At 56.3% G+C, this 25,815-nt stretch overlaps 1 protein-coding gene across 5 annotated transcripts in view; it reads left to right on the top strand.

The window, feature by feature from the left end:
* Nucleotides 1–9,473: 9,473 nt before the first annotated feature.
* ABCA3 (ATP binding cassette subfamily A member 3) overlaps nucleotides 9,474–25,815 on the top strand; it is a 31,853-nt gene continuing 15,511 nt past the window's right edge. For 2 of the 5 annotated variants that reach the window (XR_003921490.2, XM_030001624.1), the window contains exons 1-10: nucleotides 9,474–9,568; nucleotides 14,747–14,851; nucleotides 18,658–18,922; nucleotides 19,465–19,592; nucleotides 19,725–19,890; nucleotides 21,333–21,592; nucleotides 22,400–22,516; nucleotides 23,108–23,228; nucleotides 23,787–23,960; nucleotides 24,628–24,809. Coding sequence is in view for 4 of the 5 variants with exons in the window: in XM_030001624.1 (XP_029857484.1) it covers nucleotides 14,798–14,851; nucleotides 18,658–18,922; nucleotides 19,465–19,592; nucleotides 19,725–19,890; nucleotides 21,333–21,592; nucleotides 22,400–22,516; nucleotides 23,108–23,228; nucleotides 23,787–23,960; nucleotides 24,628–24,809 (1,467 nt within the window). In the remaining variant the exon portion in view is untranslated. Of the gene's footprint in view, nucleotides 9,577–9,752; nucleotides 9,763–12,807; nucleotides 12,966–14,746; nucleotides 14,852–18,657; nucleotides 18,923–19,464; nucleotides 19,593–19,724; nucleotides 19,891–21,332; nucleotides 21,593–22,399; nucleotides 22,517–23,107; nucleotides 23,229–23,786; nucleotides 23,961–24,627; nucleotides 24,810–25,815 lie in introns of those variants that run through there. The other 3 variants (XM_041120162.1, XM_030001622.1, XM_030001623.2) reach the window with 3 other exon arrangements.

Genomic DNA, 25,815 nt, shown 5'->3' with positions numbered 1-25,815 from the left:
CAAGCTAACATCACAGAAGAGAAACCCCCACCCTACTTCAGTGGCGTATTGAAAGTAATAATTAGCAATAGAAAGGAAAGCTATAATAAATGGATGAAAAGGGAAATAGATAGCAATTTTCTCCACTTCATAACTGGCAATTTGCATCAGCAGTGTGGCAGGGCGAGCTGGGTGCCTGCAGTTACGCTGTAGGGGATTGTGTCTGTGGGCATTGCACCTTCCGCCTGGTCTCAGCTGGGCAGGAATTTGCTCCCTCTTTCCTGCCTCGGGCATTGAAAACCAGCCTAGATTTTGGGCTGCAGAGGGGGACCAACTCCTGGAGAGCAGGATGGAGCAGATCCCAAGGTCAAGCTTTGCTGCTTTGAACCCTTAGTCTCTCAAGCCCCACGAGTGAGCACAGGAGCCCCCAGCCCAGAGCTGCTCAGGCGCTGCTGGTGTCCCAAAAAGCTGTCAGAGCACGCAGGAGGGGGGCAAGGAATTGGGGAGCGCCTGGGGCTGGTCCTGTGGCAGGTCCCTGGCTCTGGATGCTGGGGAAGTGCCACCGGGCTGGGGTGCCCAGTGCAGCTGCAGCAGGGTAAGACCAGGGTGGGGAGACCTGGGACCGTTCAAAGGCTGAGTCAGAGCAAGCAACAAGGATCTTGTCCTTGTCCTCTTCAGCCAGGACTGGCCTGGGAGCACCCTGGACTTGCTGCAGCCCCAGCAAACCAACCCTCTGTGCGCTTTCCTGATCCCTTTTGAATCTATTTGCATGCTTGATCTCCACAGCAGAGGCAGCCTCCCACAGCGTGGTAATGCACGGTTTGAAAAGTGTTTCCTGTCGTTTTAAACTAGATCCAGCCCTGTGGTGTTCCTTGAAGCTCTGCTCTAGGAAATGAAAATATTCTTTGCTTTTTTCCCCTCTCAGTGACCCCTCACCAGGTCCCTTCCCCGTGGCCCTGCCAGGCTGCAGCACGCACCAAATCTCTTCCCTGTGGGAGCTGCTCCGTCTCCCTGCTCAGCTGCTTCTCTGCCTCACTGCCCTGTCCTCTGTGAGCTGCCCTAGCTGTGCTCGCGCATCACAGCAATCCCAGCAATTCCTTCCTAATGCCCTTTTCCCTTGGTTACCAATGCAGAGCGTGCAGGCGAAGCACTCGCAAGGTCTCCAGCATCTCTTTCCTGAATGATAGAGCTCATTTAGAGCCCATCACTGCATACACATAGGGTTACTTTTACGTTGCCTTGAATTTAATTATATTGAATTGCATTTGATGTCTGTGTGTCTGCTCAGCCGCTTGACATTGTGCAATCCCTTTCCAGCTCTTTACAGTCAGCTTTAGATTTGACCATCAAAACACTGTATAGCGTCAGCAAGATCTGCTCTCTTTTATGTGTGTATTGACTAGCACAGGTCTGGCACAGATCCTGTCCGTTTTTTCCTAGCCTTGTCTCCTAACTTTTAAGCAGTTAGTTTACAAGCAAAACCTCACGGTTAATCCACCTTAACATCCTGAAGAGCTTTTGGAGAGAGATTTTGTTAAAGTTCAGCAAAAATCGTTGGGTTTATATCATCTTATTCACCATTATTTGTACCTTCCATGTAATTCTAGCAAGACTTCCCTCCTCCAACGCGTGCTGGACATTGTCTCAGCATTGCATGTTTATTCATACATGTTCTAATGCCATTTTTGCTTCCATCTTTCAGCAAATGTGCCTGGTACCGAAGCCAGGTTAAAGATCCCAGTGTTTCCTGGATCCCTGCGGAGCCCTTCCTTAAAATTAGCCTGGCATTTGCCACCTTCCTCTCCGGTGCTGGGGAGGTCGGGGACCTGCTGCCTGCATCCTGCTGCAGGTGTGGGCTCTGGCCCAAGCATGCGCCAGCCCAGTCCCCCACCAGTTGCAGTGGGTTTCCAGCAGGCTTCCTGCTTGTGATGGGTTTTGCAAAAATACGCTGGTGTTAATTTTTATGTGGTAAGCAAATTGCACTCGAGATATATTTTCATCTGTGTGAATGTGGTTTTTAACTTGCTGTGGTTTTTGCTTTTTGCTGTTTTCTTGCTTTGAAAAAGAAAATGCCAGTTTTTGAAGAATTTTTATTTTCTTTCATTTTATTCATTTTAATGTTACTATTTATTTGTATTTTGGCTAGCTTGCTTTGCTGTTAAACCATCATCCTGCAGGTTCACCATGGTATTGCATTAGGATCTCTTTTTCTAGGAGCCACACATCCACACCAGCTAGACGGTATTTCCCTGTTGTTTGCAAGTATTTTCCTCTGTATTTGATTTTCACTTCTTCCAACCAGTTTCTTTATTTTATGTAGTTCCTTCTGGCAAGGACAGGTAAGCCTGCAGAGGTTTTTCACGCTTGACTACACCGGTTTATGGCTCAGGAGGTGCCTACTCTTGTGGTTCTCTAACTGGGGGCTCCAGATGCAGCCATTTAGGATGGCTTTGCTGTGACACTTCCCCACTTCACGTCTCCCCTGGCAGTGGTTTCTTGCTCTCACAGCCTCATAGCCTCCCTTAGCATTTGGGGGCTATTGTCCCCATCCTCTCTGGGTGGTTTATAGGCAAGCCCTAATGCCCTCCTCTGTTCATCCTCCATGTTTCGTGGTCCACTCCCTGCGGATTCATGTGGATTCCTGATACACATAACCTGTTTACTCGCTTGAGCCAATGCCTCCCCTCACCCTGCTCACACACCAGGCCTCCACTAGCTTCTTCTCGACTCTTGTCCCTTGGCTGTCCCCATCACTGCACCATGGGGTTTCCCGATGCCTTATCCTCATCTAAAACAGGCTGCTCTCCTCTCCCCACCAGGACCACAGCCATTGCAGGGTGTTTGATCTTGTCCTGGCAGCCTGCTTTTTTAATGTCCCTTTTTTCTGATTTTTCTCATTCCTTTATTGAAGGGACAAAGTTACAAATTTACCTCTGGATGATTCCCCGCCCCACTGCCCACTCATCTCACCCACTATCCTTGATTTAAAACCCCTCCTGTGATGGATTTCATTTTAAGGGCTAGCACCCCAGCTCTGTTTTCCTTCAGCCAGAGCTCATCTTTCCCGGAGATCCTCCCTCTATCCCAAAAGCTTCTCTGGTTTTTTTCTAAGTCGAAATCCAGCCCACATAGCCAGCAACCTGCCCGCCCTCACTGAGCCAGCAGCACTGCCTGCCCTGGATCCAACTTCCTGTAAAGCAGTGTTTTAGGTGTATTTTTAACTCTCCCTTGGTCTTGGAAGAGGGAAATGTCTAAACTTTTAGGACAAGACCTATCTCCCTGTGGCCTTTGTGTGCTGAGGATGGTCTGTGCTGCTGTGCCCACCGAGAACGTGCAGGCAGCTGGGGTAGCAACAGAAAGATCCCTATCTCCTCCCTTCAGGGATCTCCTTGGTGTCGGCTCAGTTGTGTCTCCCTTATCTCATCCCTCACTTCCCAGCACGGCTGCCAGCAGCCCAAGCGCGTGACTTATCAGATTTACACGCTGGCAGAGACCTATGAGTTTGACAGAGCGCCCAAAGCTGCCAGTTCTTCAATTGCTCTTAATGAAATGAGGTATTCCTTTGCATTTACACACCTCTTTGATCCTGAAGTGAAGTGATGCTGCTTGCACAGTGGTGCTACAGTCCTAGGAGAGGCCTTGGGAGCCTTTCGGCTCCAAACTGCCAGTTCCAGTCCAGCAGCCGTAAGTGGTGCCAGCTGTTGGCACAGGAGGGCTGCCTGCACACCCATGGGAAGTGGCCGTGCGGACACCGGCCGCCTCTCCGGGGTGAGGTGACAACCAGCTTGCCCTTGGGCAGCAGCTGGGCAGTGCAGGCAGAGCCTGCCCGCACGTGTCCCAGGCTGTGCTCCCTCCCCAGCTCCGTCTGCCACCTCTCCGACCACAGCGGGATGCTTACCCAGGCATGGAGGAGCAGCAGTAGCAGATGTTTCCAGCCGTGTCTCCCCGGTGCTGGCAGTGCACTGGGGTCTATCAAGGGTACTGAATTCTGTAATCCACAGCGGGGACACAGGGACAGAGCAGGGACACCCCAGGGACACTTGGCAGGAGGCTGGTCTGGCCAGAGACTGCACCAGCTCCCCACAGAGCTCGGCCAGGGAAATCACAGTTCTAAGAGGGCGGGGATTGGGAAGAGCAGCAGGAAAAGCAGCAGGAAAGCCTCCTCCTATGCCAACCCTCCCGGCCCACGGAAATCTTCCTGCGGCCGTGCACTGCAAGGGGAGTTCGTCTTCCCTGCACATCTCCCCAGCGCTTCCAGAGCAGAGGGTCAGACTGGGAGACTTCCAACCTGGCAGCCAAGGCTGGGGAGCTGCAAGCTGGCATGCCCTGGGGGACAAGGGCAGAGGAAATCCACCCCCCAGGGGAAAGGAGCCCAAGAGATCTCATCCTTGCCCGAACAAGCACCCACACCTGGGCAAGACAGCAAGGTCGCTTCATTCCCCCCTGGACGTGGTTGAACAGCCTCTCCTCCCCAAGCCCCCACGGTGGTCTCACAGGCAGGCTGTCAAACCTCTTCACCACTGCAATGACACTGCGGGTGCCAGGGAGGACAAGCTGCAGCAACTCTCGGGGTCTTGCTTGGGAAGCGACAGGGACACACCTTTCCCCGGGATAAGATCAGATAGAAACCTCCCATCCTTTCTGCTTTTATGAAGCTGGTGTTCCCAAGAAAAATGGTTGTTGCCAGCCCGCCTGGCTGTGCGGAGCAGATCCCTCACACACACTCTCCTTCTACAGCAGCAAACCCTTGTTGTTGTGCTGCTGATAACGCCCGGGAGCGGGGCGGGAGGTTGTGTGGCCGTGCATGCTGCTGGTGCTGGGAGATAGGCAGCAGCGGGGCTCTTCTGGCAAATCTGGGGGAGCAGAAAGTGCTGGATCCGCTCCCCCAATTTCACGGGAACCATCATCCTGGCGCTCCCCTCCTGGGCGGTGGCACTCAAGAGTAAAAAAATGCTGGTCCCAGGATTGCACCATCCAGCACTGCAGCAAAGTTAAGGAGTGGGAAGAAACTAGGACAAAATGGGAAACGCTCTCAGCTGAAGTCAGTGTGTTTGTCCCTGGCCTGGCGGTTCATGGGATGTGGTGTCCAGGGAAGCCCTCGCTGCATGTCCCCGAGCCACCAGCTGCCCTGGAAGGTGCCGCTGGGGCATTACAAGGCATCTGCCCTGCTCACGCTCCCTCCTGCCCTTGCAGGGAGCAGCAGGGCAGCAGAAGACTGGAAGGGAGGGCAGGGAGCAACACCAAGGTGGTGGCACAAAGACAGCAGTAGTGAACCCCGGTCAAAGTCCTTGCCCAGGTACTGCCCGGGGGCGGCAGGGCTGTGGGGAAAGCAGAGGAACTGAAGGAGAAATTGTTTAGCAATATTCCTCTTCCCAACATCGGCATTTTGCTGCTGGCTGCAGGAGGTGAGATGAGGAGCCAGCACACCCTGTGCTGGGTCCAGGCCACGTGTCTGAGCTGGCATGGCTGCACTGGGGACTCACTGGCACGTCCCCCCCATGGCGCTTCTGCCAACCTGTCCTGCATTTTGGATGTTGTTTGGATGGTGAAGGGGAGGCATTGCCTCAATGGGCAGATAAGATGGTTTCCTGATGCCAGCCAGCACCTTTAAAACAGGTTTAACTCTGAAACCAGGTATGGGGCAGGCAGGGCTGGGGTTTCTGAACCAGGCAGACAGTCTGAAAGAGCATGATGGGCATCCCCGCTGCTGGTGATGGGGTGGCCCCAGCGGCTGCCCCCTGGGAATAACCCCGAGGGAGATGGGAGGTGACAACAGCCAACACGGGAAGGTGGTGGAGTACAGCTTGAGCCAGGGATCTCGAGGACACGCAAGACACCAGCAGGTAGCAGGAGTGGGGTTGGCACGCTTGGCCTGCCAGCAGAGGGGCTGATGCCTCCTTTCAGATGCTGAGGAGGGAGTGATGGGAGATCCCAGAGAGGGACATCCCCCAAGCAAGCACTCCCTAGCTGCCCAATACCCCGCTGCCCTTTTCTGGCAGCAGCCTGTGGGTTTCTCCTGTGTCCCTGCTCAGTCTGCCACCACGTCTCCCGCACGGTCCCTGTCCCGGGTGCGAGCTGAGTCACCGTGATGCCACTGCACGTCGTTGCAACATCTCCCGTCTTCTGTTCTAGGGGCCATGAGGAGCCTGTAAATACTTTCTTTGGCAAGACTTTTGTTTTGATCTAATCTCTCAGCTTTTTTCAAAGGCAGGCACAGAGAGGAACTGCATGAGGCAATAGGGAAGGTCACCGGGAGAACTGAGGCGGCTGTAATTGGGGAGGATCAAACGCAGGCTCGAGCAAGGGTGTGGACAGGTGGGTCAGCCCGGGCTGACATGAGGCTCCAGTGTGTCACCGCGGGCACCGACTGTCCCAGATCCTCCCCAGGACCATAGTTACCTATGACTATGCAGCTGGCTGCAGGCATCATCCGAGACGGGACCAGGGTCCCCACGCTGCGGCGAGCGCTGGGGTGCAGACCCGGGGTGAGACCTTCATCACGCCATTCCCATTGTTGCAGCAGGAAGCTGTGCGACATGGTGACACGTGATGGGGAAGTCAAAAGGAGAGATGATGAGCCCTCAGCTGGACCATGCTTGGTGGGAAGGCACACTCCATCCCCACCCCAAGCCAACCTGCATTATTCACGTTTCAAAGTGCACGTGCGGCTCTGCCGAGGGATGGCAACTCGCTGAGCCGGGCTGGCTCCTTCCAGCCTCTGAGCCCTGTAATGAGCTTTGCTGGATGCCGCTAAGTAGATGAGTGAAAGCAGGAAAGCTTTGCTGTGGTCTGGTGGCTGCTTGGTTGTCCCTTGCAGACAGGCTTCAGCTCCGCTAGCATCTGTTGAATAAGCTGGGAGAGTGTGGGGACATGGCTCCTGGCTGTGGCTCTGCAGATGGGTGACGGGTTTGTGCTGTCTCCCAGTGCAGCCCAGTGAGAGATGGGACCCGAGCACAGGATGGCCAGTGGGGATGCTGCTTCTGTGGCCACCCCATCCAGCGCCCTCCAAGCAGAGCATGGCCGGCAGGGAGAAACCCAGTGGGCGACTGTTATGGGGGCCAGACCCACGGTTGTAAATCGCTCTGGGTACTCCGGGAAGCCAAACCTCAGCTTGTGCCAGCGACAGGAGCAAAGCCACCCAGGTGGTCAGGGGGGTCTCCCCTTCCAGCCCGAGGGGTCCCGGCAGTGCCATCACAGGGTGTCACTCTCCGTTCGTACATGGCTATTTTTAAAGCTGCTATTGCTGCTTCCTTCTCTCCCTTACTGAGACAGCTTCACCCTTGCCCTGGTTGTTTCTCGGTTTATTTTCTCCTCTCCCGGGGACCAGCCGGGGCACAGTGGAAGACCACGAAACCCCAAGATTAAAGGATCGCAGGAGAACACCATGTCCAAAGCAGTCACGCTCAAAGCCGTCACTGCACCATTTGTCCAAATGGAGACCCCCTCAAAAAGTTGCTTCTCTTTTTTGCGTGGAGAAAGGCAGTGGCTCGAGGCTGCCCTGATCCCCTGCCTGCCATGGCCTGGGGGGGGGTGAGGGTCACCACGGCACCCCAAATACCCCCAGGCACTTCATAGCACCAGGCAGCCGCCCGAGGGGGACCCCACGCCCCTTGTTCAGACAGCAGAGCTGTGCCAAGCTGTGTCCTTGTCCCCGTCCCCTCTCCCCACCCTCTTCTTCCTCCTCCCTCTCCCGTAACGTGCCCACAGCAAACTTTCCCCCCCTTCGGCGTTCCCGGCATCAGGAGCCAGGCTTGCTCCTCCAGCCCCTTCCCCTGCCAACTTGGCAGCCGGCAGCGGGAGCGGGCAGGGCTGGCAAGGGCCGGGCAGGGCTGGCAGCCACCGGCCTCCGCGACCCCCCTCCTCTGCCGGCACTTTCATCCTTATCTGGAAGGTGCCACTCGGCAGCCGGAGCGGCCCCGGAACGCCGCGTTCCCACGCACGCTGCCGGAGCTGGCGTGTGCTCCCCAAAACCGGGGCAGGGCACGGCACGGAGCGCTGCCGTCCGGGATTGGGATGGACGGACAGACGGACACGCCGGCATCGGCCTTGCAGCCCGCTGCCCCCCGACAGAGCCCGTGAGCCCGTGTCACGTACGCGCACAGCCCCTTGCACACGCACACGCTCCCGTGTTCCCCTGCAGACAGCGGTGTCCGGTGGGCACACACGTGTACACGTGCACTGCCCCCCGGCCCCGTGCATAGACACAATGCCCGGTGCACACACAGGCGTGCAGCGCACACGCACGCACCAGTGCACACAGACACACTTATGTGCACACATGCAATGCGTGCACAGAGTAAGACACACGCACAGAGTAACGCACGCGCAGAGCGATACATGCACATGCGTGTGCACACACTGTAATGCGCACACACGTGTGCATGCACAGAGAGGGTGACAGGCATGCACACGCATGCAGTAACACGCCCAGTAATACACACAGGGCGACACACACACGTCCGCACACAGTGACACACACACGGACACAGAGACACACGAGATGACACACACAGACACATGCGCACACGTGCGCATACACAGAGGATCACACAGTGAAACACACATGTGTGCACGCAGACACACTCACAGTGACACGTGTACAGGCACACACACACTCGCACTTTCTCACACACTCTCACACTCACAGTGACACACGTATGTGTACACACACTCACACACTGACACACGTGTACAGGCACACTCACACACTCAAACAAGTGACACGTACACACACACTCGCACGCACACACAGCGACACACACGTGTACACATGCTCACTCACACACTCTCACTCGCTCTCACACAGCGACACACACACGTGTGTACACGCACACACAGCGACACACACGTGTGTGTACACACACACAGTGACACACACACGTGTCTACGCACACACACAGTGACACACACACGTGTGTACACACACACACAGCGACACACACATGTGTGTACATACACACACACAGTGACACACACACGTGTCTACGCGCACACACAGCGACACACACACGTGTACACACACACGTGTGTGTACATACACACACAGCGACACACACACGTGTACACACGCACACAGCGACACACCCGTGTGTGTACATACACACACACAGTGACACACACACGTGTCTACGCGCACACACAGCGACACACACACGTGTACACACACACGTGTGTGTACATACACACACAGCGACACACACACGTGTACACACGCACACAGCGACACACCCGTGTGTGTACATACACACACACAGTGACACACACACGTGTCTACACGCACACACTGCGACACACACACGTGGACACACACACGTGTGTGTACATACACACACACAGTGACGCACACACGTGTGTACACGCACACACACACAGTGACACACACGCGTGTACACGCACACACACGAGAGCGCGCGCGCGCGGTGACGCACCCCTCTCCTCTCCCCGCGCTCCCCGGCCCCGCCCGCCGGTGCGGCGCGTGCGCGGGGCGGGGCGGGGCGGGGCCGGGCCCGGCTGTCGGGGCGGGCGGGGCCGCGGGACGGAGCCGCATCCGCAGCCGGAGCCGGAACCGGAGCCGGAGCCGCCCGGCCCGGTGAGTGAGTGGGTCGGTGGGTGGGTGGGCGCCGGGGGGGGGAGGTGGGTACCGGGGGGTGCCGGCCCGGCGGGTGCGCGGGAGCGGCGGCCTTTGCGCGGCCGGTCGGCGGGCGGCCCCGCCCGGGGCTGCGGCAGCCTCCGGGGCCTTTTCGCCCAGCGCCGCGGGCTCCTCCGCGCTCCAGCCCGGGCCCGGTGGGTGCCCCCTGCGTGGGGCCGGGGCCCGCGAGGTCGCGGGGCGAGCTGAGCCCGGCCCGGGGCAGCCCCGGGTGCTCAGAGCTCGCCGTCCCCGGCTGCGGCCGGGGCGGATCGCGGGTCCCACCCCGCGGGGAGCGGCCGGGCCCGGGGATGCTGGGCCGCAGGCGGGATGGAGGAGGAGGAGGAGGAGGAGGCGACCATGTGCCCAGCTCCCTCGCAGGCAGCGCCGCGCCCCTGCCAGCCTCCCCCGGGGATGCCACGTACGGGCCTGCATGGCTCCTGACGGCCGGGAGAAGGGCTGCGCCTTGCCGGCGTGACCTGGCCGTCATCTTCGGCCCTGGCTGGTGCAGGGGGGTGCCCTGGGTCACCCCTTCCCCTTGCACCCTGGGGCTGGGACACCGGCTCTTGGGGGCTGCCGGTGAGCGAGCGAGCGCCCGGCTGCGCCCCGGGGCTTCTGGCCAAGCAAGCGGGTACCACCGATACAGACGGCTTTCTGGAAGTATAAATAAGCCGCAGCTCGGGTCTCCGCGGTTCAGGCGCGTGAAATCCCCGCTTCACGGGCTACTTCTGCATCTGCTCTTAGCCCCCGGCAAGCACAGCCCAAGTGCAGGTAGCCGCCCGAGGGAAGGGAGCTCCCCCGGGTGTTGTTTGCCGTGGGCTCGAAGCGTGCCCCGGTGGCCTGTCCTGCCCGGCGGCTGAGAGGCGGGGGGTGGTTTGCAGGAGGGCTCACGAGAAACTCCCCCATCGGGCTCCAGACCTTGTTCCTTTGCCAAATCCACGAGGCCACTGAACTTGCAGAGAGTTTGGCTCTTTACGTGCAACTGCAAACTCTCCGGACAAACCACCGACGGTGTTTTTAAAGCAAATGGAACGACCAGCTCTGATGCAGCAGCTTCTTCCCTCCTCTCTTGCTGATGCCCGAGCGCGTGTTGCGGATGCGATTCATTCACCCAGGAGCCTGCCGGGCTCCCCGGGCCCACCAGCTCCCTCCTTGCCTCGCTCCGGGGCAGCGGCCGGGCACAAACCCGACCCCCGCTTCTGCAAACGGGACCCAGCCCTGTCATTGTTTGTGTTTACTTCTGTATTTCGAGACCTGAAGTTCCTGTCTGGGGAATAAACGGATCTGTGGGGGAGCCAGTGGAGCGCTGGTTTTGCAGAGAGCTGCGAGGCTGCTGGGTCCTGCGTGCTCAATGCCCGCGCTGGGTCAACAGCCCCTTGCACCCCGCCAGGCTTGCAGCCTCCCAGAAAGTTTTATTGCTGTTTGCACAACCTCTCACGCTGCGGTAGGTGCGGCTTTTATGGTCTGGCTGTGTCGTGACTCTTGCATCTCCGTGAATGGTGAGAGGGGGAAGACAAAAACAGCAATGAGAGCTGTGTGCCGCTGAACAGCTGTGGCTGGTCTGGTGGCTGCTGGCCCTGGTTGCTTTTTGCCGGACCTGGCTGTAGGAGAAGGGGCTTTCTGGCTGCACAGGTGTCGGAAATAGCTTGCTCTTCCTGAAAATGCTGGCCAGAAAAAGTCCTTCCCTCTGCCATGGGTGCTCATGCTTTTAATTTCCAGCACGGGCACTGCGGGGAGCAGAGAGGTGTTTCCCACTCCGGTGTCAGCGTGCAAAGCACCCGGGTCCTGACAGCCCTCACCAGGTATGTGATGCCACCACCCTGGGCGCTGTGTGGTCCGCAGCCACAGAGATGGAAGTTCCAGCTGGGTCTGTAGCTCATCTTTTAGGGGTGACAGGATGCCTCTGCGAGTTGGTGGGGAGAAACGCTGATTTTATAAAAAAAAAAAGGCAACGTCTGCCATTTCCAGGCCTTGTTTCTATGGGAACGGGACATCAGAAGAGCAGAAATGCAGCGAGTGCTCTAAAATAACTGCCAGCTCCCAGGAGCACGTGGCCTTTGCTTGGCTTGCCCGGCCCTTTCTGCTGAGACAGTGGCCAGGGACGGCTGGCTCCCGGCGACGAGGCGGCGTGGAAGTGGGTCAGGAGGTGGGATGCTGTGGCCTTGATCCCTGCCGATCCTCAGCCTGTCCTCATCTAAATCCACCGGCGGGAGACCTCCTGTCCAGGCTGGCAGCTGGTGCGGCCACCACGTTATCCGGCACAGCTCGGCGCCGTGCTCGGCAGCACAGCAGGGGCTGGCGGTGCCGGCCAGGTGGCAAGGACCTGTCTGGCTTCCACCCGTCTGGGTTGCAGGCAGGCAGGCAGGAGGGTCTCCTTCCTCACTAACCTTCCTGGGGATGGCCAGGGCGAATCCACGCTCGCGTATTTAGGAGACTCTTCCTCCCGCTGCGGTCGGGTCGGAGAGCAGGGTATTCCCAGTGAGGGGGAGAGGAACTGGGTTGTTCTCCCAGAAGCTGGTGGTGGTCATCTCTTTCTTCTCCCAGATGTTTTTCGGTGCCTTTTGCTGGGAAAGTCAGTCTTATCTCAGGTCAGGCAGGAGAGCATCTCCGGAGGGGACAGCCCAACCTGCCACCATGCGAGTAGGCAAGTGCATCGCGGGGTGTCCTCCTGCAAGGTACGAGTGGTGCTCTGAGGTTGTCTTGAACCGGCTGTGCACAGTCCTCCTTTCCTGCCAAAAGCGGTCCTGGACATGGGCAGGGGGGTGGGGACCCTGCCTGAACTGCCTGTGGTCACGGGCATCTCGGGGCTGATCCAGGCAGCACCTTCCAAAAAAGGTTTTCCCTTTTGGGTTGAAAAAAATCATTTCTGTGGATACCCAGAGCCTGGAAAATCATTTTTGTTCTCAAATCTAGTAAGAGTAGCCCTGTTGTAACTGAGCTGCTTCCTTCTCTTGTGCTCCAGCGAGTGAAAGGTCCAGTACGGGTTTTCTTGGAACACTTAAAAGCTTGGAAAAAATTTATTGACAGTAATGAAGTTTTCTGACTTTGTGTAGTGTTTGTGTTACCCAAGAGCTGCTTGACATTTTCTCAGTGATGTACCGGCCTCAATGGCAGCCATAAGACCCGTGTGGGCGGTCGGGGGGGGGCAGCTTGCATTTGAGGGTGCGGCAGGACGAGTAGCCAGGAGAGATGCGGGAGCAGGAGGTGGGATCTCTGCAAAGGCAGCAGCCTTCTCCAGCCTGACCTGTCGTGTTTGTTGTCTTTAAAAGAAGCGAAAAGTTTGATTCCCTTGATTTGCTCTGGATTCCCTTTGATTGAGTGCGTGAGGAAGGTTTCTGCTCCTCAGGAGGCTCGTTTGGAGGTGTGTTGGATCCTGCTGCATGCAGTGCATGGGGCTGGGGGTTCCTATGGCAGACCGGTGGCATTTCTGCCGGGGCATGTGTGGACCTGAGGCCAGCTGGAGACACAGCGCTTTGTGATGAGCTTGAAGGTGTTTAAGCTGAAATCTAGCAGCAGAGACCTTTGCAAAGTCCCCTTTGCTGTTCCTTCCCTGCTTGCTGCCCGGGGCAGGTATCTGACAGGCTTTTCTGGGCTGCAGGAGTGGACCTCTTCTGCTTTTTTTCTGTCCAGAGCAGGACGCTCGAGCACAGATGTCCCTTGCTGTTGCAGGAATCTGACTTCTGTGCATGGAGTGGCAAAAAGAAGGTGGGGGGAGGTTTTTCTCTCTCTCTTTTTTTTTTTTCTCTCTCTCTAAGAATGCACCTGGGTTTTGGGTTGGGAATGGGAAGGTGCATGCCAAGCCAGGAGAATGTTTCTGGAGGGCTCAAGGAGCTGGTGGCATAGGGCAGGCTAGGTAGATGGATGCTTGTTGCTTTGTCCGCAGACCTACGTGGATTTTAGCTTGCTCTTGCTGCAGCTCAGTTGCTCCCAGCTGTCAGTGCTCTGCTCGCAATGTGCATTTACCAGTCATCGGTCTGGGAGCTGAAGGTTGGGCAGGCTGGCTTGCCAACCTCCCTTCTCCTCTTGCTGCGGCACCCTAAACTCCCTGCTGAGGTTTGTGGGTGCCAGCTGCATCCAAGGAGCCGCTACTGTCCTGACCGGGGCTGGAAAATGTGCTGTTGAGCACCTCCAGGGGCGTTGCTGGTAAGTAACGTGTCCGTCCTTGTCTCTGCAGTGGCTTTCGGTGCTGCCAGGCTTTGGAGCACAGGCTCTCGGAGATGAACCTGGCAGCTGCCCGCTCGTGGAGAGTGCGGCAGGGCTGATGGGTGCTGCTGTGACCCAGGCTGGCCCCGTTGCTGCGGGAAGAGGGGGTTTGCCGTGCTCAGAGGCTGAGGGGCTGCTTGGCTGGGGGCTGCCCGGCATCCAGCAGCGTGGGCAGGCGGCTCTGCTCGTGCCAGGGCTGCCCCTTCGCTGTGCTGCGCTTCTGGGTGAGTTGCTGCACGTGTGCAATCGCAGCCTGTCTCCTGGTGGGACAGCGATGCTTCGTCAGGAAATGCCGCTGCAGAGACAAAAACAACTTGGAGGGGTGGCAGATGCTTCCCAAGAGGGGGAGGACGCGGGTGTATCGACCTCAAGTGCCGACCTTCCGTTCTGCTTCCCTGCCCTTTTCTCATCCTTCCCTCTCCAAGAAGTTTCTGCTGGGAAAGCACTGTTAACATTGCAAACCCAACCCTTCACGTTGCAGGACGCGGAGGCACAACTTGAAATCTTCACCAGTCCCAAAATAATGGGCTGCAAGGAGTTTGGTGGCCTTCCTCAGGCTGGGGTTTGTGGTTCTGTAACCCTTTGCTCCTACTGCTTAAGGAAATCTGTCCCCTGCCTGCTGCAGCTGAGGGACCCCTGATGCTCTCAGGTTGGGTTTCTGAACAGCGACCTCCCCCTCTTGCAGCTTGGGTCACACCAACAACCGGGATCGGGTTATGCCAGAAACCACGAGCTCTGGCTCTTACGGGTCAGTAATGACCCTTAGAGAGGGAGCACGACAGTTATTTTTCCCCATTTGAGGCCAAGCCAGCTGTGGTGACATCAGGCTGGAAACAGAGAGCTGCCCTTGGGTTGCCGACAGGCGGGATGCGGAATGCTGACCTCCGGCCGCCCGGGACCACGAGCACCCGGCATTCATGGCTCTCTCCTCTCTTCCAGGGTCCTGCGGAGCAGCGGTGGCACCGGTGGTGGTCCCCTTCTGATGGGAGGATGGTTGTTCTCAGGCAGTTTGGGCTGCTGCTCTGGAAGAACTACATCCTGCAGGTGGGCTGGCGCTGTGCTCTCGGGGGGCTGCCTCTGTCACCACTAAATGTGGGTACATCAGAGCTTGCCCAGGGTCTTGATTCTCCAGCAAACCTTCACCGTGGGCCCGGGGCATCTCCTGGACAAAAACCGATTTATTTGTGCATGTGGTGTTGTAATGCTTTTGTGCTGGGGAGTTAGGGACGGGGCTGTGTGCTCAGTTGTCCCTGTCCCCTCGAGTACATGCTGTGCCATTCCCCTCCTTCTGCAATCTGGCTGTGAGTTCAGCTCACCCTTCTCGCAGGGCAGGATAACCCACGCACCCTCCTGTGCGATGGTGGGTTTCTTGAGCTATCCTGTTACACAGCCTCCTCTGGAGGTGCTGATTGCTGCCCGATGCCTCTAAACCCCCCGGGGCCCAGGTTTTTTTTTCCCTCCGTTACTTTCTGCAGCTTCTGGGGGTCTTAAAAATATTAAACCACCATCGTCCTGGCATCCGCTCCCAGCCCAACTGTCTGCGTGGCAGCTGGCTAATGATGATGAATTTGGGGACCTGGGAACCTCCTTGCCCTGCTAACTGGCAGCATCCTGCCTGCTTCTGCAGCGCCTTTAAGCAGCGTGTGGGCGCTCCTGGGCGGATGCTGTGGCTCCGCTGGGACCCGGAGCCAGCCCTGGCAGAGAGCGACGGAAGAGGAGGGAGCAGAGATCGCTGCAGCCTGGCTTTACACTTTCAGTTACCCTTCTGCAGATCAGCACGATGTTGCTTTAAAAATAAACAAAAGGAAGAGGGAAGGGCTGGCTGGGCTGCCTGCACCCAGTCTTCCAGCAGGGCAGGGAGCAGGCAGCAGGGCTTGGATGTGACCGAAGGGACTGGCAGCAGGTCTGATTTGCAGTCAGGAGCATGCTCCGTGGGTGTGCGTGATGGCCAGTCCTGTGAATCCCCCTTGTACACCCCAGACATGGGCAGGACAATCCCCAATCCCCTCTGCAGGGGAATAGCATTGTTTTCTGGCTGTGCTCTGAGGTGGGGGCACCTCTCGTCGTGTTTTCCAAGGCCACAGCCTGACTGGGATCTACTGTGCCGGAATACAGCCTGGAGTGTTTGCTCCCCTCCTCTAAGTTTCCACCAAAAATCATGCTCCTGATGAAGACGCAGAGCTCCCAAGCCATTATCACCCTGGTGTGAAGATGGATGCTGGGACACGTGGCTTGCTCAAAGCTGGGGCAGTCCTGGCCAGGCGGAGGTGGTGATTATGGATGAGCTTCCCCGTCGCCTCTGGAATACGGCAGCTTATAAGCGGTGAAAGCCAGCACTGGTAGATGAGTATTAGCCTGCGAGTTCAGGGAGCCAGGCAACCGTTCTGGAGACAGCCCAGGAGACTGAGAGAGGGTTAATATGGTAGTAAATCATCGTGAGGCAGCTGGTCCGCCAGAGCCGCATTATAAAACTATCAGACATCTGCAACAGTTGCTTTTATGAGTGTGGCCTTTGGAAAGCCTCCTTTTTCCCTGCCCACTTGGAGCTGCTGCCTCCTGGCCGTGCTGCCGGGGCTGGTTGCAGCAGTGGCTCCTTGTCCCTGGTTGGGGTGGGAGCAGGCAGCTCCTCCCAGGGGAAACCTGAAGAGCGGTTTTTGGCTTTGGCAGCGGCTGCTGAGAGCCGGGGCAATGCGGGGAGCGGCTGTGTGGCTGTATGCCCCTGTGTCCCCTCCTGACAAAGCGGCCGAGAGCCAATTCACCCCAGCTGCTGCAGGGCAGACTGTCCCCCTTCCCGGGAGATGTGGGCTGCTCTGTGCTCAGGGCTCCATTCCTGCCCCACTGGAGACTCTGTCCACCTTCACGTACCCCACTTGCTGCTTCCCCCTCCTCTCCCCGTTTAAAAAAATAAAACCTTTTTCCACTCTGCAGAGGGACGGGAGGTGTAACTCCATGGTCAGCACAGCTCAATGCTTGGTGTTTGCAGAGCTGAAGGAGCTTTTGTGGCAGCCGGGGTGCTGCCTCCAGCACGTGGTCGGCGCAGGCAGGAGAGCAGGCAGGAGAGCAGGCAGGTGAGGAGCCCCGAGAGCCGCAGGGTTGTGCCGTGCCGAGCCGTGCCATGCCCGCAGCGTGCTCCTCCATCTGCAGGCGTTTGGTACGGCACCGCAGCCCATCGCTGCGCCCGGCTGTGACAGCGGCCTTGGGGCCAGGCGGGAGGCGGTTTAACAACACCGAGCATGCGGAGATTTCGGCGAGGAGCTGTGCCGGCAAATAAAAAACCAATTGCTGAGACAGCAAAGTTGTGAGAATAAACCTCTTGGTGCTCCTCTTGCCTGGTGGTGTTCCTCTTTCAGCCCAGTGGAGGGGAGGGTGGAAAACCCCCTGTGTCTTGTAAAGTTCATCTTAGCCAGAGCCCTCGGAAGAGGTTAATGCCACTGCTTCTGCTCTGGGCACCCTGTTCCACGTGAGCAGCCGTGACTCCCTGCACCCAGAGCTGCTCCCTGCTGCCAGGGACATCTCATTAGCTGTCACTGCATTGATTGAGGTTTGCTGGGCTGGGCTCGGGTGAAGGCAGCTCGGTTTGCAGGAGGAAATAAGGTGGCTGGGTCCAGATTTCACATCTCTTACCCAGACCTGCCTGGCTGCTGCTGCTGCAGCTCTGGTGCCTGCCTCCCTCTCCCATCCCCGCCCCAGCGGGGTGATGCAGGTTCCAGCGGGAGCAGCCCAGTGCTCACTGCTCACTTTCTTGGAAGCAAGCGCAACCTTTGCAGTGATTTTTACGAGTATCCAATCCATCGGTCAGCAGCGTGTCCTGGCATCTGCAGTAAAACAGATCAGGGGGGTCGTGCTGCAGGGACGTGGGTGTGCATGGTGCTGGTTGGGACTGCTGCTTCCCCTGCCCCTCCAGTCAGAGATGACCCCAGTTCCCCTGGAAGAGCAGAGTTTTAAATGCTAATTAACCTGGGTTGGTGGTGGGTGTTAGTAGCTAGTGGGAAGTTTGCAGGAGAGGTAGCCCTGGGCGAAACCACTGGAGGGTCATGCTGCAGCTTGGCTGCCCAAGTATGTTCACCGGACTCGAGTTCATTGTCCGGTTGCTTGAACCTCAATTAAAAAAAACATAAACGAGCCATCGTGGTTAGTGCAGGCAGGCCTTGGGGTGGAGGCTGAGCTCGTGGGTATGTTCTCAGTGCTGTGCAGGGGCACCGATGCCTGTACCCAGAGGGTCTGCGAGGTCCCACCCCGGCCCAGGCTGCAGAGCCCGTGTCCTGCTCTAAGCTCCAGCAGCAGAAACTTTACTGGCTGCAATAGCTTTGCTACACTCTGCTTTACATCCCCCGCTGCTGCTCGTCCCAGCCTTTCATTTAGTTACAGTATTTTTAGCTCCCAGCCCCGTAAGTGTTGGGCAAGGTTGCTGTGCTTTGGCGAAAGCTGTTCTCTTCGTTCTCCCGGCAGCGGCTGGTCCCTGCGGCACGGGAGAGCTGCCTGCAGGAGCTGTTTAGGCAAGGACTGAGTGCTGCCTGCTCCTGGGCAGAGCCCCGTGGCGCAGGCAAAGGGCAAACGACCAGCTCAGCTCATTCAAACCCGGCAGCATGGCAGGGAAGGCTCTAAAGGAGGGTGGTTTGAGATGGAGCGGTGCTTAGGGTAGGGGACACCTTGGCCAGAAAGTCCTGATGGATGTGGGAACCGGCGCAGCGTTGTTCCTGGGCTCTGGAAAAACCCGGGTTGTGAAACCTTGTGAAATGCAAGAACGCTTCTGCCGTATGACATTTGCATGTCCTGAACCTCGTTACTGTGCTTGATCTACCTTCAGTGTTTACATCTTATTTCTTTTTATATCTTTTTATTTCCTGCAGAAACGGCAGATCTTGGTGACAGTCATCGAAATCTGCCTACCGCTGCTCTTTGCCGCCATCCTGATAGCGCTGCGGCACCGGGTACACTCCATCAGCCACCCCAACGCCACCGTCTATCCCCCCGAGTCCGTGGATGACCTGCCGGGCTTCTTCTACCGCCGGCACCCCAGCAACCCCTGGGAGCTGGCTTATGTCCCCTCCAACAGCAGTGCCGTCAGGAGCATCGCCGAGGCGGTGGAGAGAGCTTTACCCATCAGCATCAGAGGTGAGCAGGGGCAGGGGGCCCAGAAATTGGTACAAATTTTTACTCTGATAAATCCTGGGATGCGTTGTTTTTTTCGGAACTTCAAGGCAATGGTTTTATTTTTGTTTCGCTAAAACTGCAGGATTTTGGTTTGATTTTTGGTCGCACTTTGTTGCAGTTTCCATCCAGAAAAATATTGCCCTAAAATAGTTAAAGAAAACGGCTGTCACTTCACTGAGAAAAAGTATTTTTGGAAATCTTGTCGCACAGAAAATTTTAGCGCTTCATGTTCCAAACTGAAGATAATATTAGGATTTTCTCTGAAAGGAGAGCTGACTCCTGCTCTCGAGGAGGAGGAATCGTCTGCATGCCCTGTGATGGGTACAGCAGCATCCCGTATAAATCCCCTGTGTCTGGCAGCAGCGGTGTTTCCCAGCTCTGGCTGGAGCGCATCCCTCATGACCTGGACGAAAATGATGGTTTTGGTGATGGTTGAGCATCAGCCCGCGTTGAGTTGCCGTGCTCCATGCCTGCATCTCTGTTTGTTTTTTCCCCCTCCGCAGCTCAGGGCTTTGCCTCGGAGCGGGACTTTGAGGAGTACGTCAAGTCGGACAACCGCTCGGGCAGCGTGCTGGCCGCTGTCGTGTTCAAGCACCGCTTCCAGCAGAGCACGGCCCCGCTGCCCCTCCAGGTGAGCGGGGCTGGGGGTGGAGGAGGGGGGACAAGGACACCGGGGGTGGCCCACAGCGTCCCCCCACCCTCCGCGGTCCCGGCTTTGCTCCTTTCTGTCCCACCTGCGACGCCCTCGGTGTGCTCCTTCCAGGTCGACTATGAGCTGCGCTTCAAGTACAGCCCGAGGAACGCGCCGCGGAGCGAGCAGACGGGTCTGAACCCCAACCTGGACCGGGACTGGCACACCAGCTACCTCTTCCCGCTCTTCCAGCTGCCCGGGCCGCGGGAGGCCAAGTTTGCTGATGGGGGAACACCGGGTGAGGGCTGCCTCTCCTCTGCCACGGGCTATTTTGCGGCCAAAGGGATGGGTGTAATTTTCTGTACAGCAACTCAGCTCGTTACGGAGATTCACTGAGGCTCTGAGCTTTTAAATAAACAGTTTCGTTAAAAAAAATTAATTTAATTAAATTAATTTTTAAAAATAATTAATTTAATGCAAATATTTCTAATATTATATTTGTTATTTGTAATATTTATTTACATTTTATCCTGTGACTTCTTGGGCACTGCTGGCCCTTGGGTACCTCTGCTGAGCGCGTTGGATAAGAATAAATTTTATTTAGGTGATTTTTTTTTTAATTTAACATTTTTTTTTCCTTTTATATTTTTAATAGAAAATTTCTTTCAGGTCCAAGCTGCTCCGTGTTTATCATGCTGCTTAAATACTTTAAAAGTAAACAGAGCAATTCTGTGGTTTGAGCGTAGGTTTTTAAGGACAGCCAAACCACTGACGGAGCAGGAGGCGGCGGGGACGTTGCCGGAGCTGGCTTAGGACTTACTTTTTTGGGAGCTTCCTCTGTGGCTGCAAAGGGGTTATTTCCCTTGGTTGGGTTTCGCCTTCCATCGTTCAATACCAGTGTCAAGGAAAAGATTGAGAGGCCAAGAAAGCGGGCAAACGGGTTTTGCTCACACAGTGTAAATAAACGTGAGCCTGAGAGGATGATATCTGCTGGTTCAAATGTTCTGCGGGATGGGGTGACCAGGAGCTCAGATCAATTCCCTTGCTACAGTGTTTGTTTATTAAATTAGTTAATATAAAACATTGTTTGTGATCTCATACTCTTACATTTTCCTTCTCTTGTCTAGGTCATTTTAAGCAACTAACTTTCAAAATGCTCGTTTGGGGCTTTGTAAGCAGAATCTGAGTTTCCATTTAAGTAACACATGGCAGAAATCCCACATAAAAATAAACTAGTTGAAAATGAAAAATCTTTCACTGTTTTCTAACGCACAAAAATTTAAGCCAAATGTGAGTAACAGGATATATTCTTCCTCACCAAAACCTGCATAGTATCCCATATTCTCTTGGTTTACAAAAAAAACCAAAGGGGGACCAAATACAAGCTCAGTGACATTGATGGTGGTTAATGATGATGGAGAATCTTCCCCCTAAAAAAAATAAAGGCAGGCCTGCAGAAAGGCGACTGCAGTTTAAATTGAGTTTTCCTGCCAGCTGCTTTTAAATGATGATTTTGAGAGATTTAAATTGCTGTCATTTAAATCCTTCCCAAGCCCCTCTGTGTCTGCAGGAGTGTGTCGACAGTGATGTTTATTTTGCTTTTCCTACAAGCTCTTTTTTTGTTTCCCGTTCTTCTTCCCGAGCAATCCCTCCCACAAAAGCTGTTTCTCTCCTTGTGCCAACGCCTCCCCCCAAAACCCGGACCTGTCTCTATTCCCCCGTCTCGTTTTTGCCCTGCAGGCTATATCCGAGAAGGTTTCCTGGCGGTGCAGCACGCGGTGGACAGAGCCATCATACAGTACCACGCCAACGCCAGCTCCACCAGCTTGCTGGAGAACATCACGGTGGTGGTGCAGCGCTTCCCCTACCCGGCGTACGTCAATGACCTCTTCCTCCTCGCCATCCAGAACCAGCTGCCCCTGCTCCTCATGCTCAGCTTCACCTACACCTCGCTCAACATCGTCCGTGCCGTCGTGCACGAGAAGGAGAAGAAGCTGAAGGTAACGTGAGCAGTGGGACATCTGGGTGCTCCCCTCCCTCTGCGGCATTTCCCAACAGATGCTGCCTTTAAATTAGGAATAAAATCCCCGTCGGGTTTGGAGCCAGCAAGCAGAAGGTGGGGATGGCAGCGGATTAGCAAGCCCCAGGGAGGAATGTCGCTAATCCTGCCGCCGGGATGCGGCTCGGCTCTCCTTGCCGTGCGGCCAAGGCTGCTGGACCGAAGGGCTGGTGTTTCTCTTGGGCTGGAAGGTGGCTTGGAGAGGGGGCAACACGTGTGGATTCCAGAGCTGGGTGGATTCAAGAGTTCAGCATATGGGAAGCGAAATTTCTGTCTTTTGAATGCAGGAACCCCTGTGTCTGCGTTGTGTTGTGGGGGCGGTCGGGGCTCGGCTGATGCGGTGGTTGCGGCAGCAGGGCTGAGCGTGCAGGGCTGGGCTGCCCCGGGCGTCGGGTTGTCCTGCCCTCTGCCCCGCCGCGGGGTGGCTGTGGTGGCCCCGCCGCGGGGTGGCTGTGGTGGCCCTGCCGCGGGGTGGCTGTGGTGGCCCCGCCGGCACCAGCTGCTCTGGTTTTGGGTTCAGCTCAGCTCTTTGGGGAGCTGTTCTCCTGCAGCGGTGGTGTTCGGGGAGGTGGGGGACACCGTGCAATGCTGAAGGCTGTGCAGGACCACCTAGGGCTGCCACCTCCCTCGCTAGTGCTTCAGGGCAAAGCCACCCCCACCACCCCCCTGACCAGGAGCTTCCACCTCACCCTGGCCATGCCTAGGAGGTGTGGGTGCAGCTCTGGGTGACGGCGTGACCTCCCCGCAGGAGTACATGCACATGATGGGCCTCAGCAACTGGTTGCACTGGAGCGCCTGGTTCCTCATGTTCTTCCTCTTCCTCCTGGTGTCCGTGTTTTTCGTCACCGTGCTCTTCTGTGTCAAGGTGAGTGTCTTTCCCCAGGCCACCGTTCTGCAGGCCAGAAGCTCTGTGCTGGCGAGGCATGGGGATGACAAGGCTCCTCTGCCGTGGGATGGACTGTCCTGGTGTCTCAGGACTCCTCCACGTGTGTAACAGAGGCTGGAGTTGGCCTTTTCTGGAGCTGGGTGGGCAGCGCTGACCGTCATAGCTGCCTTTCACGGCAGGGGTGACCTCCCCAGGAGGGGGCTGGAGGGTGAGCGCCCCACGGGCACCGGGAAGGCCCAGGCACTCCATGCAGAGCAGGACCACCCTGCTCCCACAGCCCTGCGTGCCCTTGGAGGCACTCAAGCCCTCCTCTCTGCTTGTACCCACACCATGAGAAGGAGGAGGTGGCTGCCCAGATGCTGAGCAAGGTGTCCCCTGCCTCTTAGACCCCACATCATATGAGGGCAACCTAGATTTCCTCCCTCTGGAGTGGTCTAGGAGGGCCTGGGTGTTCTTGCCCATCTCAGCTTGTCTTTCACCCATGGAAAACATTAGGTCTTGGCTGCCTACACATGCCTGCAGCCACAGCCAGCTTCAGCAACCGTGGGCGTAACCAGATTTTCTCGGTAGGTAAGCGAACAGGGAGCGGTGCTCACCAACAGTGACCCCACGCTGGTGTTCACCTTCCTCGCAATCTTCTCCATCTCCTCTATCTCCTTCAACTTCATGGTGAGCACCTTCTTCTCAAGAGGTGAGTCCCTTCCCGGCTGCCTCCTTGCGTTGCTGACCTGCGGGGCTGGCAGGGTGTTATGGTCATTGTGCTGTGAAATCTCTGGTTAATTTGAGTTGGCAAGCAGCTCTCGAGGTCATCGGTCCATCTTGCTCAAAAGCAGGGCCAGCACCAGAGTTATGTGGGATTGCACAGGGCTCTGTGTTGGAGAACTTGCTTTGACATGCGAAGGGGGGGCTTTTCTTCCCTTTTTTGGCTGCATTTTCCCCACGGTGTGTGGGAAGGGATGCGAGTACTCTCACTTGCCAAACCAGACAAGCTTATGCATTAGGCTGTCTTGGCCGCAGGATGCTCTGGTCTGGGATGGGCAGGATGCTTCTGCAGCTGCCCACCACGGGGTCGGGGCCTGGCACTGCTTCTGCCTTGCCGAGGGACATGGGCACGTCCTTGTCCTGCCCCCCTGTAACCACACTTTGTGCAAAAGGCTTGAATCTCCCTGGATGGAAAGCTGGTGAGAAATATTTGGTGGCATCACCGTATTATTGACGTTTTCCCTCCCGCTTTTCTGTTTGCTGGCAGCAAATGTTGCGGCTGCTGCTGGCGGCTTCCTCTACTTTTTCTCCTACATCCCTTACTTCTTCATCTCGCCCCGCTACGACCTGATGTCCCACAGCCAGAAGCTGGCATCCTGCCTCATCTCCAATGTGGCCATGGCCATGGGGGCACAGCTTATAGGCATGTTTGAAGGAAAAGGTGAGCAAGTGCCTCCCGTCCCTCAGGAGAGGAGCCAGCCTTTTTTTGTGGTGGGTTGGGACTGGTTTGCATGTGGTGTGAAGGGTGGAAAGAAGTTAGGGAGAATGACTTTTGGGCTCCTAATGAGAGCAGGAGGGCTAATTGCTGATTGCTCCTGCAGGTCTTACCAGTACCAGGGCTCTGCCCCTCTGAACCCAGCCCCTGGCAGTCTAGGCTGTGCAAAATGCCATCATTGCTTTGATTACCAAACAAATTCTGTTCTAACGGATGGGAATCCACTGCATTTCCTCCTTCCCAATAGATACCTTTAATTTCTGTTAATAAGAATTTGCTGTTGGTTCCAGCAGCGGCCACGCTTTTGCGAAGTGGTGGCACTAAAAAGGTGGTTGCAGTGATGGAGCGGCAATGGCTGGAGAAGACATTGCTTCTTCCCCGGGCAGTTGCTGAGAACGTGATGGAAGAAGCATGATGGGGTGGGGAGCCTTGAGATGTCAGCGTGCTTTCTGCTGCATCTTTTCCCTCCATCTATAGAAGCGATTGTAGAGCCATGTGTATGCTCCTCGTTACCAAGCAGTGAATTAGGACAGGGGACGCTATCTGACAGTCTTGGAGAACACTTTGTCCTTCTGGGGATGCAGAGGTAAGCAGTGCCCTGTGTGTGTTGCAGGGACTGGCATTCAGTGGAGGGACCTCATGAAGCCCATCAGCGTGGACGACAACTTTACCTTAGCCCAAGTGCTGGGGATGCTGCTCCTGGACTCGGTGCTCTACGGCGTGGTGGCCTGGTACGTGGAGGCCGTCTTTCCAGGGGAGTACGGCGTGCCTCAGCCGTGGTACTTCTTCTTGACGGTGAGCACTGCTTACGCACCCCTTCCAGTGGGCTTGACGGGCATCGCTTGGCGATGGTCCCCACGTCTGTGCTATGAAGTGGGCTAGACTAATGGACAAGGGTGGCACCGTCTCGCCTCCAAAATCAAGGGGTCTGCAGCACGTCCTCAGTAAAGGCTGATGCAGCTGTGGTTTTTTTGTCTTCTTGGCTTTAAATCTTTGTTCTGACACTTCCTGGCGTGCAGGGTGTTAAGTGTCTCCGTGCCCAAGCGAAGGCATTGGAGAGAAGCCCCAGGTGCGAGTAACCAGATCCAGTCATTTGAAACGCCCCGAGCGCTGCCATCTGGGTAGACCTGGGCGATCTGCGTCCCGCTGCCAGCCCCCACGTGCTAGTGGCAGGGGATGGGTCAGGACTGTCACCCTGTCAGCTGAGCTGCCTTCGCTCTGCCAAGTCAAATGCTTGGCATCGTCTTCAGCAGCTGTAGCTATGGTGGTTACTGCAGCTCAGCTGGCTGCTGAGAATTCATTAAGCCACAGCAACACAAGCAATTTTGATCCTGGGGATGTATCCCTTGTTACTCGATCAGGAGGTTTTTCCTCCTCCCCTCTAAATTCCTTATCCCAGCATGGTTTTACTCCAGCATCCCAATCCCTCTTGCAGCTAGACCAGGGTGGTGGAGATACAGTTGTCTGCCAAAAGCCGCAGCAGGATGCTGATTTTGCATCCAGGAGTTGTTGAGTTGTTATTTCCACAGGGATTTAAGGTCCCAAACACTTACTTTCATTCCTAGAGAGCCAGGTCAAAAAAAGGCTGTAATCGCAGCAGCTGGACCCAAGGCTTTTTTTATTTGGTGGATGTCAACGTTTTTGGAGGGGGTGATCCTCCATTGCATGGGCTCTTCTGCACAGGGTGCTTCTGCCTGAGCAATTTTGCTTCTTATTGAAGTACTGACCTTTTCCATGGGAATGAAGATGGCGAAAAACTGCCTGTGTAATCATGGGCAATCCTGCTGTAAGGGAGAACCAA

Source organism: Aquila chrysaetos, chromosome 25 (genome assembly GCF_900496995.4).
Source record: "Aquila chrysaetos chrysaetos chromosome 25, bAquChr1.4, whole genome shotgun sequence".
NCBI lineage: Eukaryota > Metazoa > Chordata > Aves > Accipitriformes > Accipitridae > Aquila > Aquila chrysaetos.
The sequence above is the reverse complement of the archived record's forward strand: the minus strand, read 5'-3'. Positions and strand labels throughout refer to the sequence as shown.